A 13,731-nucleotide genomic window follows, 5' to 3' on the forward strand; every position below is an offset into this window, starting at 1 on the left:
AGGTACTAAGTTTCATGATAAATTTAGGTTCAATTAATTTACTTAAAGAACTCCCACTTAGATAGACATCCCTCTAATCCTCTAAGTGATTACGTGATCCAAATCAACTAAACCATGTCCGATCATCATGTGAGATGGAGTAGTTTCATTGGTGAACATCACTATGTTGATCATATCTACTATATGATTCACGCTCGACCTTTCGGTCTCCGTGTTCCGAGGCCATATCTGTATATGCTTGGCTCGTCAAGTATAACCTGAGTATTCCGCGTGTGCAACTGTTTTGCACCCGTTGTATTTGAACGTAGAGCCTATCACACCCGATCATCACGTGGTGTCTCAGCACAAAGAACTTTCGCAACGGTGCATACTCAGGGAGAACACTTCTTGATAATTAGTGAGAGATCATCTTATAATGCTACCGTCAATCAAAGCAAGATAAGATGCATAAAAGATAAACATCACATGCAATCAATATAAGTGATATGATATGGCCATCATCATCTTGTGCTTGTGATCTCCATCTTCGAAGCACCGTCGTGATCAGCATCGTCACCGGCGCGACACCTTGATCTCCATCGTAGCATCGTTGTCGTCTCGCCAATCTTATGCTTCCACGACTATGGCTACCGCTTAGTGATAAAGTAAAGCATTACAGCGTGATTGCATTGCATACAATAAAGCGACAACCATATGGCTCCTGCCAGTTACCGATAACTCGGTTACAAAACATGATCATTTCATACAATAAAATTTTAGCATTATGTCTTGACCATATCACATCACAACATGCCCTGCAAAAATAAGTTAGACGTCCTCTACTTTGTTGTTGCAAGTTTTACGTGGCTGCTACGGGCTTAAGCAAGAACCAATCTTACCTACGCATCAAAACCACAACGATAGTTTGTCAAGTTGGTGTTGTTTTAACCTTCGCAAGGACCGGGCGTAGCCACACTCGGTTCAACTAAAGTTGGAGAAACTGTCACCTGCAAGCCACCTATGTGCAAAGCATGTCGGGAGAACCGGTCTCGCGTAAGCGTACGCGTAATGTCGGTCCGGGCCGCTTCGTCCAACAATACCGCCGAACCAAAGTATGACATGCTGGTAAGCAGTATGACTTATATTGCCCACAACTCACTTGTGTTCTACTCGTGCATATAACATCAACATATAAAACCTAGGCTCGGATGCCACTGTTGGGTTTCGTAGTAATTTCAAAAAAATTCCTACGCACACGCGAGATCATGGTGATGCACAGCAACGAGAGGGGAGAGTGTGATCTACGTACCCTTGTAGATCGACAACGGAAGCATTTGGTTGATGTAGTCGTACGTCTCCACAGCCCGACCGATCAAGCACCGAAACTACGGCACCTCCGAGTTCTAGCACATGTTCAGCTCGATGACGATCCCCGGACTCTGATCCAGCAAAGTTTCGGGGAAGAGTTCCGTCAGCACGACGGCGTGGTGACGATCTTGATGCACCACCGTCGCAGGGCTTCTCCTAAGCACCTCTACAATATTATCGAGGACTATGGTGGAAGGGGGCACCGCACACGGCTAAGAATATGATCACGTGGATCAACTTGTGTGTCTAGGGGTGCCCCCTGCCCCCGTATATAAAGGAGCAAGGGGAGGAGGCCGGCCGGCCCTATAGGCGCGCCAAGGAGGAGTCCTCCTCCTAGTAGGAGTAGGACTCCTACTAGGAGGGGGGAGGAAGTGGGGACGGAGAGGGAAAGGGGGGCGCCGCCCCCCTCTCCTAGTCCAATTCGGACCAGGGGGGAGGAGGCGCGCGGCCCACCTTTGGCTGCCCCTCTCTCTTTCCACTAAGGCCCATATGGCCCATTACTTCTTCCGGGGGGGGGGGGGGGTTCCGGTAACCCTCCGGCTCTCCGGTTTTCTCCGAAATCACCCGGAACACTTCCGGTGTTCTAATATTGCCGTCCAATATATCAATATTTATGTCTCGACCATTTCGAGACTCCTCATCATGTCCGTGATCACATCCGAGACTCCGAACCAACTTCGGTACATCAAAACTCATAAACTCATAATATAACTGTCATCGAAACCTTAAGCGTGCGGATCCTACGGGTTCGAGAATAATGTAGACATGACCGAGACACGTCTCCGGTGAATAATCAATAGCGGAACCTGGATGCTCATATTGGCTCCTACATATTCTACGAAGATCTTTATCGGTCAGACCGCATAACAACATACGTTGTTCCCTTTGTCATCGGTACGTTACTTGCCCGAGATTCGATCGTCGGTATCTCAATACCTAGTTCAATCTCGTTACCGGCAAGTCTCTTTACTCGTTCCGTAATACATCATCTCGCAACTAACTCATTAGTTGCAATGCTTGCAAGGCTTATGTGATGTGCATTACCGAGATGGCCCAAAGATACCTCTCCGACAATCGGAGTGACAAATCCTAATCACGAAATACGCCAACCCAACATGTACCTTTTGAGACACCTGTAGAGCACCTTTATAATCACCCATTTACATTGTGACGTTTGGTAGCACACAAAGTGTTCCTCCGGCAAACGGGAGTTGCATAATCTCATAGTCATAGGAACATGTATAAGTCATGAAGAAAGCAATAGCAACATACTAAACGATCGGGTGCTAAGCTAATGGAATGGGTCATGTCAATCAGATCATTCACCTAATGATGTGATCCCGTTAATCAAATAACAACTCTTTGTTCATGGTTAGGAAACATAACCATCTTTGATTAACGAGCTAGTCAAGTAGAGGCATACTAGTGACACTCTGTTTGTCTATGTATTCACACATGTATTATGTTTCCGGTTAATACAATTCTAGCATGAATAATAAACATTTATCATGATATAAGGAAATAAATAATAACTTTATTATTGCCTCTAGGGCATATTTCCTTCAATAGCAACCTTTATTATGCAGTCTGTCGCTTTTATTGCTTTACCATCACAAGTTCGTACAACGCTCAATTTTCTCTTACACTAAATGATCTTACACTTTTAGAAGCAATTTTTATTGCCTTATTGCAGCAATGACAACTTACTTGAAGGATCTTGCTCAATCCTTAGGTGGGTATGGTGGACTTTTGAAAATAAGATTTGGGTTTAAGGGTTTCCGGAATTTTTGGCTAGCAAAGATGGGGGGGGGGGGAGCACCACATGTTGAAGGATCTATGACATTATAACTTCGATGTGAATATGAACAAACAAAAACCATTACGTTATCTTCCTTGTCCAACATCAACAATTTTGGCATATAATATTTTGATGGAGGCTCACAATCACAAAAGATTTCCATGATAGTATATTTTGCATGTGAAAGTTCTCTTCCTTATACTAATTATTCGTGAATTGCTTGTATGACCAATATTGTGATTGTCAAGCCTCAAAAGATTTCACTTTCTAAACCCAATGTGAATCTACCACTAGGCATGATATGATTTCAACTTCATGACATTCAATTTATTCAACAATTTACTCATAGGATATAAGTGCAGCACAAGAGTAAATGCCATAGAAAAGACCTTCATTGACGGAATGTGAATGCCGCTTACTTAGCCTCCTTGACAACTATTTGAGGACTATTTTATTTAACAATTTCAGATCTAAGCATTTTATTAAAACAGCAACTGAAGCAAAACAAAATGACATCTTAAGAATAGCAAAACTCATGTGAAGAAGCCAAAACTTAGGCTCGACCGATACTAACCGATAATTGTTCAAGAGGAAAGGTGGGATTCCTACTGGGACATCCCAAGCTTAGATGCTTGAGACTTCTTGAAATATTATCTTGGGGTGCCTTCGGCATCCCAAATCTTGATCTTTTGTGTCTCCTTAATTCTTCTCATATCACGGTTTTCCTAAATCTCAAAAGCTTCATCCACACAAAACTCAACAAGAACTCGTGAGATAAGTTAGTATAAACCAATGCAAAAACCTTATCATTCTCTACTGTAGCAAATCACTAAAATTATTATTCAACATTTCATACTAAATGCCTCTACATATTTAATACTGCTATCCTCAAATAGAATCATTAAACAAGCAAACATATGCAAACAATGCTAACATATCTGCAATCTGCCAAAACAGTAGTCTCTAAAGAATGCAGGAGTATCAATACTTCCCTAAGTCCAAAAGTTATGAAAATTTACCACACTGTAGAAAATTTATCAGAGCTCATTTTTCAAAAGGTTTCAATATTTTATCACATTCTTACTTTTCTAGGGAATTTTTTCAACAGCGGTAAACTTTCTGTTTTCAAACAGCAACATGTATACTTGCAAAATAAGCATGACAAAGGCTATACTTGATATTTTTATTGAAACGAAAGAGAAAAATATTATTCTAAATAACAGCAAGAAAATCCTAACAGAAGAAAATGATGCTCCAAGCAAAATACATATCATGTGACAAATGAAAACATAGCTCCAAGTGAGGTTACCGATAATGTTGGAGACGAAAGAGGGGATGCCTTCCGGGGCATCCCCAAGCTTAGTTGCTTGGATATTCCTTGAATATTACCTTGGGGTGCCTTGGGCATCCCCAAGATTAGGGTCTTGTCACTCCTTATTCTCCTCATATCGACATCTCACCCAAAACTTGAAAACTTCAATCACACAAAACTTAATGAAACTTTGTGAGATAGGTTAGTATGATAAAGAGCAAACCATTTCACTTTGGTACTGTCAAAGACAAGATTCATAATTGTTTCCAGACAATGCCTACTGTAGCATATCATTTCCACAATTTATATTGAGCAATATAAGCCATGGAAATTAGAAAACAAGCAAACTATGCATTGAAAACAGAATCTGTCAAAAACAGAACAGTCTGTAGTCATCTGTACTCAAACCATACTTATGCTACTCCAAAAATTCTGAAAAATTAGGAAAACCTGAGAAATTTGTCTATTAATCTTCTGCAAAAATAATCAACATTTTATCACGCTTCTATTAAAAATTAGAATTGTTTTCCTAAGCGCAAAAGTTTCTGTTTTTCAGCAAGATCAAATCAACTATCACCGTAAGCCACCCCAAAGGTCTTACTTGGCACTTTATTGAAACAAAAGCAATAAAACATTGCTACTACAGTAGCCTAATCATGTGAACACACAAAAACAGTAGGTAAAAGTGTTGGGTTGTCTCTCAACAAACGCTTTTCTTTAATGCCTTTTAGCTAGGCATGATGATTCCAATGATGCTTGCATAAAAGATAAGAATTGAAACATGAAGAGAGCATCATGAAGCATATGACTAGCAAATTTAGGTCTAACCCACTTTCTATGCATAGGGATTTTGTGAGCAAACAACTTATGGAAACAAGAATCAACTAGCATAGGAAGTCAAAACAAGTGCAACTTCAAAACAATCAACACATAGAGAAGAAACTTGATATTATTGAGATATGTAAGAGCATAAGTTCCTTCCTCATAATAATTTTCAGAAACATCATGAATGGATTCAACAATATAACTATCACATGCATCACTCTTTTCATGATGCACAAGCATAGAAGATTTATTACTCTTTATGGCATACATGTCATCATAATAATCATCATAGATAGCAACTTTATTGTCATAGTCAATTGAAACCTCTTCCACAATAGTGAATGTATCACTTAATAAAGTCATGACCTCTCCAAATCCACTTTCATCAATATTGTAATAAGATTCAACACCCTCGAAAATAGTGGGATCACTACTACCTAGAGTTGACACTCTTCCAAACCCACTTTCATCAATGCAATCATCATAAATAGGAGGCACGCTATCATCATAATAAATTTTCTTATCAAAAGTAGAAGGAATCAAAGGATGACATTCATTAAGCAAAGCATTCCCAAGCTTAGGACAAGCATTATTTCCAGCAAATAAATCTTCAAACATATCATGCTCATTAAACATAGCATCCCCAAGCTTGTGGTTTTGCATATCATCACAATCATTCTTATCAATAGCATGAATGGCACCAATAGTATAGCAAGCATTATTATCATATTCTTCCAAGAAAGTGCTAAAAAGATTTCCAAGATCATAATGGACATTGTTGTCTTCCCAATAATAATCATTACAGCAAGTAGTGGGTATCACAAATCATACTCAATATCATCATCCTCCATTGACATATTTGATTCACTTTCATGAGGCACAATGGTGATAGGAGCAACATTATTTGGGAGAGATACCTTTTTACCTTTATTCTTTCTTCTTCTCTTCTTCTTCACCACATCATGTGTGTGGGTTTAATTAATTTTTTCAAGCTTCTCGTTGAAGAGATTGATTGGATAGGAAGCTCCTCCTTGTTACCTGATTCATCATAGTAAACACTAGGAGGGTATTGGGAAACATTTTCCCCTTTCATTAGTACACACTTCATATTCCATTTGTTTTCTTGACTTTAGATATTTGGCAATATAAGGATTCTCAATGCAATTTACCAAACAAAACATATAAATTTCCTCTAGATCAAAATCAAGAAATCTCTCGAGATTAAATTTGGGAATACCCTTAGTTATACGTTTCATTTCTTCATACCCGAAAAGAAGACTAAGCTCTTTATGATGCTCAAGGGTAATCAAGTTATCACAATTTTTGGACACGATTTGATCATGAAAGAATTTGCATTGGAGATTTAAATGACCATGTTCATTGCAAAGTTCACAAGGATGGCGGAAAAAAAATCTTCCAGCACAATCATCTAGCCTCTCTTGCAATTTTTTTGTTTCTAAATATTTATGCTTCTTACAAAATCCATCTTCCCTTTTTGGTGTGCAATTGCACTCCCAATTCACTCCGCAAAAAGTGACATGCTTATAAGAAACATTTTTGTCATGACTTGTGCAATCATCATTAGCATTTTGGATATTCAAAGAATTCATACTAACAACATTGCAATCACGCTCATCATTCAAATATTTTGTGCCAAGCATTTTATTGACTTCTTCTTCTAACAATTGGGCACAATTTTCCAAATCATCATTTTCAAGAAAGACATTATAAAGATGATCAATAATATGATGCAACCTAAATTCCATTTTTTGTAGTTTTTCTTTTACAAACCAAACTAGTGATAAAACAAGAAACTAAAAGATTCAATTGCAAGATCTAAAGATATACCTTCAAGCACTCACCTCTCCAATAACGGCGCCAGAAAAGAGCTTGATGTCTACTACGCAACTTTATTCTTGTAGACACGTGTTGGGCCTCCAAGTGCAAAGTTTTGTAGGACAGTAGCAATTTTCCCTCAAGTGGACGACCTAAGCTTTATCAATCCATGAGAGGTGTAGGATGAAGATGGTCTCTCTCAAATGACCCTGCAACCAAATACAAGAAATCTCTTGTGTCCCCAACACAACCAATACAATGGCTTTTTTTATAGGTGCACTAGTTCGGCGGAGAGATGGTGATAAAAGTGTAATATGGATGGTAGCAATATATTTTTATAATCTGAATAAATAAAAACAGCAAGGTAGCAAATAGTAAACGGGAACAAAAACCGTATTGCAATGCTTAAAAATGAGGCCTATGGTCCGTACTTTCGCTAGTGCAATCTCTCAACAGTGCTAACATAGTTGGATCATATTATTATCCCTCAAAGTGCAACAAGGAATCACTCCCGAGTTCCTATTAGCGGAGAACAAAAGATAGAAATTGTTTGTAGGGTATGAGACCACCTCAAAGCTATTCTTTCTGCTCGATCTATTCAAGAGTTCATACTAAAATAACACAAAGCTATTTTTTCCGTTAGATCTATCCTAGAGTTCGTACTAGAATAACACCAAAGCATATTCATATTCATAATACTCAATCCACACAAAGAACTACAAAGAGACCCCAAAGTTTCTATCGGAGAAAAGATAATAAAAACATGCATCAACCCCTATGCATAGATTACCCCAATATCACCACGGGAACCCGCAAGTTGAGTACCATAACGTATATCAAGTGAATCAATATGATACCTTATTGTCACCTCAAGTATTCATGCCACAAGACATACATCATGTGTTCTCATATCTGAATATTCAATCCGACAAGACAAAAATTCAAAGGGTAAAGACTCAATTCATCACAACAAGGGTATAGAGGGGAGAAACATCATATGATCTGACTATATTAACAAAGCCCATGATATAGATCACGAGAGAGAGAGAGAGAGAGAGATTAAACACATAGCTACTGTTACAAACCTTCAGCCACGAGGGTGGACTACTCCCTCCTCATCGTGGTGGCCGCCGGGACGATGAAGATGGCCACCGGAGATGATTCCCCCTTCCGGCAGGGTGCCGAAACGGGTCTAGATTGGTTTTCGGTGGCTATGGAGCCCTGCGGCGGCGGAACTTCTGATCTAGGTTAACCCCGCGTTGTTTTGGAATATTTGGGAATTTATAATGCACGGAAGGGGTACGGGAGGCCATCGAGGTGGGCACAACCCACCTGGGCACGCCAGGGGGTCCTAGCGCGCCTTGGTGGGTTGTGCCCCCCCCCTCGGGGCACCCCGTAGGTGCTGCTCTGGCCCATCGGGAGTCTTCTGGTCCATAAAAATCCACAAAAAGTTTTGCGGTGTTTGGACTCTGTTTAGTATTGATTTTCTGCGATGTAAAAAGCAAGCAAAAAACAGCAACTGGCACTGGGCACTGGGTCAATAGGTTAGTCCCAAAAAATGATATAAAGTTGCTATAAAATGATTGTAAAACATCCACGAATGATAAAATAACAGCATGAATACTTCATTAATTATAGATATGTTGGAGACGTATCAGTCGGCGGCACCGGCAGAGGTTGACAGCGGTGGTGTGCTCCGCTGGCGCTGGGCCTTGCGGGGGCTGGTGTGGGGGGGGGGGGGCGGCACAGATGCCCGGGGGGGGCTGTTCCTCTGAGCATCCTTGGGTGGCGAGCGCGGGCCGGGTCCGGTGGCTGGCACGGGATCCGGCGTCCGGCGGCCTGAGGTGTTGCTGTGGTTCCTTCCCGGGCGTGGAGGCGGCGCAGAGGGTGTCCGGTGGTGATCTTGGCGTTGGACTCCGGGGAAGAAGCTTGCTTGAGGAGTCGATGACGGGCCAGGGCGCCAGAGTGGATACTCGGCGGCTGGAGTTGCCGGCGGCCTATGTGTCTCTTCCGTTGCGGTGGTGCCCGCCTCTCTGGGTGCGTTCGCCGGTAGTGGGCCGACTACGCAAGTTGGTCGTAAGGGCAAGAGTTTGACTCGGTCCTCCTGCTCGGGACTAGTTGCTCCTCGTGCAGCTACGGATCTGCTCCAACCTTGCCAAGATGGGTATCTGCGGTTGGTAGGGGTGGTGTCTTCTCGTTATGGCGTCGGTGAAGATCCGCGGTAGCGGTGGTGGTGGTCGTGGTAGTGTTGTGTCGATGCGCGGATCGGCGTCGGTGACCATGGACATGGCATCGTGTGAGTCGCTTGGCCAAGGGCTTGGAGTTGACTCATCGGCGGCCGGCGGCAATCTTGGAGTTGTGTCCCTCCATGTCCAACAGGATTGGCTAGGGACACAGGTGTGGTGCCTCCTACGGTTGACGCGCCTACCTAGACTCTGGGACTGATGCCGGGCTAGGAGTTGACGGACTGTCGTTGCTCTTCCTACCGTGGTTGAGTGAGTCGTGATGTGCGCGACATATGCTATCTAGCGACAGGGATGCCGGGGTGGCGGCTCCGGATGGCGGTTCGCATGGTTGCTCTCCGGCGGGCATCATTGCAATGGTGGTGGCGCTCCTCCGGGGTTGTGTGGGCAACGGGACGTGCAACGGCTGGTAGCTCGGATGTTCCCTCTCGCTCGGAGCGGCGGCGTCCTGATCCGGATATGGGACTCTAGCACTTCCGCATTACGCCTGGCGGCCTCATGGTGACACGGTGGGAGTTGCTGAGCAAAAGCTTTGTGCCTTGGCGCCGATGACGGCGGCGCCCGTGGGTGTCGTGCTCTTCTTGAAGACGTCGTCGTCGTTCTTCTCTCCGTGTCAGGGCTTCGGGTGAAGACCTTTGTCAGGTGTGGACTCGGCAACGGCGACGCTCTGCGCCGTTTTCCCTCTTGAGGGCGTTGTCGTGGAGCTTAGGTTTGCTAGGTCGTACTGTGGGGTGTGTCTAGTCCCGGTGCTCTTTGTTGGTAGTGGTCGCGTGTGTTCTGCATGTGCTGATTATCTTAGGATTGGCTTTGTAAGAGGGTTACCTCACCATCTTGTATCGGTTGGCCATATACCTGTTTCATTGGTGCTTTATCTATAAAACGGGGCGAAAGCCTATTTCGAGAACATCGAGATTGCTCTCGCGAGTCTTCTCTATCACTTCAACTGGAGGTTTCGCCCGGTGACAGAAATGGAAATAAACTTGATATGACTGAGGCGTATGGTATGACGACGCGACGGAAGACTAAGCTCTTGCTGGAAGCTACTGCTTTCGAGCCTTAGTCTGCTAGTCCAAGTAACCATGTAGGTTTACGTGTCTATGTTCCAAGAGGCGCAAATCTTATTTGGCTGTTGAGATCGGTAAAATATATCTTTCATTCAGATATTGCTTTTGGCTCTAGGGTTTATATATGCACTTGAGCGTCAAAAATTTATTTTGCCAAGGTCAGAAAGAGGTCTTGGTACCCCACCTTCCTTTTTACGTTGAGTAAAGGATTCATTCATGTCCTGAATCAGCATCCCTGCGTATGAAAATGCCAAATTCTCCTCCATGTACAGTGTTTGTTGCGCCATACATCCCTGCGTATGAAAATCCCATATTCTCCTCCATGTAACAGTGTCTGTTGCGCCACACACCGGTTCGCCATATATCCCTGCGTCCTGACAAGGTAATTCTCCTAGCACGACCACATCAATGTAACTGGCATGCAAAAAATTCAAATGCAAGTTCACGTTACTTCTACTAAACATGATCAAACCACCACTTCACCTATCGCTACAAGAAACAAACATGCTGGTATAACCTAACTTCACACATAGCCTTTGCCCTCTCGTATCATAAAGATGAGTTTCGAACAGAAAAAGGATATCTGAACCGTGCTGCTTCCGCATTTCCAGAAGCGAACAAATTGCTGCCCTTGGCAGTTCTTCATGAATACTCAAGGCTAGTTAGTAGCAGTTCTTCATGAATGTATCTTGCGGACACAGTAGATGCTGGGCTACCATGTAACTAGAACCATCAGAGTGGATGGGTATCTTTACCCCTTCTTTAATACTCACTCCATTGATCATAATGCAGTGCGTGTAGATTATTTGAAAAGTCAAACTTTGTAAACTTCGACCGAGTTTATAGAGAAAACTATTTATGTCTACAATATCAATTAAATAAAATATGAAAGTACATCTTATGATGAATCTAATGATATAGGTTTGACATTCTAAATGTAAATATTTTTGTCTACAAATTTAATCAAAGTTTGTGACGTTTGATTTTTCAAAAAATATATATGCACTACATTATGGAACAGAGGGAGTATATGATACGCACACTCGTGTGTATTTGTGCAAAAAAAAAACGAACAAATTGTCGCCATGGCAGTTCCAACTCAGTTTAGGTTGGTAGATCTCTTATCCAACGATGTTGAAAGAAACCAAGGAGATGATCTACAATTTTACTTCCTAAAGCCACTGCATACGCCTCATGACGATCGTATTTGTCATGATGTAGAACAAGTTACAATACCTCTACATGCCTAACGCCCTCATTCAGATTTTTTGCTCATTCTGTAGGTACTTTCCATATCTACAGAGGTTTTCTTGACCATACATCATGTGTTTTGCGTGTTCAATCTGCCGTACTGTCAGCTACTTTTGGTGTGTCCGCCTTACAACTAGGGATTTGGCATTCAAACCGTGCTGAAAAATGAATTCTTCGATGAGTGTCCGGCTCCTTTGTAGTAGATCACTTGTACTGCATCATACGAAGGAGAATCGTTTCACCTAACGGATTATCCTTCTGTTAAAAAATGAAGTACAAAGCTGCAGCCAAAGTGGAACTGTGGGAGGCTAAGCTAATGAACAATAATATTTTGTTAATAAACAGTCGCTTAACCAGTCCCGACATAGCTACACCTACTTTTGATCCAGGTTTTGTATAGTTACCCCTCTTGGCCAATAATTGTTGGAGGATCAACAAGATGCATACAAAGATGCAGTTGGAGGATCAACAAGATGCATACAAAGATCCTGTGATTATGTGAATCGATTAACTTGATTAATCTCAACCTGACTACCAGCTGTTGATCACATAACTGCCCCTCTTTGTTTCAACGAAACTACCCATCTTCTCGTCTGCCTAGCTAGCTAGCCAACAACCTAAGGTAAGGATTAACAAGATGCACACAAAGATCGTAGATCCAAGCCTGTCATAGTTATTACTAGCATGTATGAAAATTATGATATATCGACAAACCTCAGGTGCAAGAATACGTACTGTTAATGGGTACTAAACTCTAAACAGACACAGATTATCACTAGATATACCGTGCATGTCATGTTAATCAAACAGTCACAACTTCTGTCAGCATATGAGTTCTTGAGAAAGAAGGAAAGGTAAACCTAAATTCAACATCATTGTTTAAAGATCTTCATGGTGGAACCATAAGCTACTTAAGTAGCCTGATCGCTACTTGCTCATCCAACCTTATCCAAAACCGAATCACAGCAGCAAAAACCAAGACAGGGACGACCATACTCACCTCCAAAGTTAGCTGTGGTCTTCGGCATGGAGAAAACCGTAGCACTAGCTCTGCTGCTACTCTTCACTCTCCTGACCACGACCCATCGGTTCGCGGATGGCCAGGCCTACTGCCGGTCGCAGATCAGCCTCGCAAACGAGGCCTGCAACCTGAGGACCTTCCCGGGGTCGAGGCCCCCCTACGTGCCCCGGCAGCTACTCAACGAAACATCCACGTCGACGACACCCGGCAGCAAGGACTACGAGCTTCGGTCCCGGGACGACGACGACGACGACGATGACAACGATGAAGGGGGAGAACATGAGGGGCGGCACCGGCGTCGACAGCGGCACCGCCACAGCGCCGACAACAGCGACCCGCGTGACACAGCCTGCTGCCGCCGGCTGATGTCCATCGACAACTCGTGCATCTGCCAGGCGTCGGCGCGCCTCCCGGTGTTCATGACCTCGGTGTGGCACGTCATCAAGCTCACGCCGGTGGAGGGCTGCGAGGTCACCTACGAGTGCCCTGGCGCCTTGTCACCGCTGGGCTGATCTCATTACATTGATCAATTGATTGCGATTATGTCTACTACACCAAATCGTCAGTTCACATTCCTTACACAGAGATTGAATTCTACTGCTTGATCCATATTGTAATAAAGATAGATTAACAGATGTTGTACTATCATTGAGAAGAAGATATAAATTACATTCTTAACTGAAGTCGGATCGATCGAGTACATTGTATATATTTTATTTTCTCACTGTAATCCGGAACTAGCGAGCGACCAATCACCTGAACTGAAGTCCAATTTGTCATCCAAGGACGGCAAAGGCAGGTTGGCGAGATCAGCCGCGGTGATGAGATCGTTGCTGCCGAGATCCTCCGCCAGGAATGGCTCGACCATCTGCCGCTCATCAACGTACGGTAGCGCCTCATGGGGCATGACCACCGCCGGCAGTGGCGGCGACGGCGGCGACGTCAAAGAAGACACGCACGGCGCCGACGACGGCACGGTCGCCCCAACATCGTCTTGCTTCAGTCTCATCTCCGACTGATTCGACTCATCAGAT

General features: G+C 43.2%; 1 protein-coding gene across 1 annotated transcript; it reads left to right on the forward strand.

Moving 5' to 3' along the window:
• The first annotated feature begins 12,605 nt into the window (after positions 1-12,605).
• On the forward strand, positions 12,606-13,380 carry LOC123154771 (uncharacterized). Its single transcript, XM_044573409.1, has one exon. The coding sequence runs from the start codon at positions 12,703-12,705 to the stop codon at positions 13,207-13,209; it is 507 nt and encodes a 168-aa protein (XP_044429344.1). The 5' UTR covers positions 12,606-12,702; the 3' UTR covers positions 13,210-13,380.
• Positions 13,381-13,731: the final 351 nt, after the last annotated feature.

This window comes from Triticum aestivum, chromosome 7A, assembly GCF_018294505.1.
Source record: "Triticum aestivum cultivar Chinese Spring chromosome 7A, IWGSC CS RefSeq v2.1, whole genome shotgun sequence".
Classification (NCBI taxonomy): domain Eukaryota; kingdom Viridiplantae; phylum Streptophyta; class Magnoliopsida; order Poales; family Poaceae; genus Triticum; species Triticum aestivum.

Excerpts from the sequence above, each read along its gene's own strand:
- LOC123154771 (XM_044573409.1), top strand. The coding sequence starts at position 12,703 with ATGGAGAAAACCGTAGCACTAGCTCTGCTGCTACTCTTCACTCTCCTG.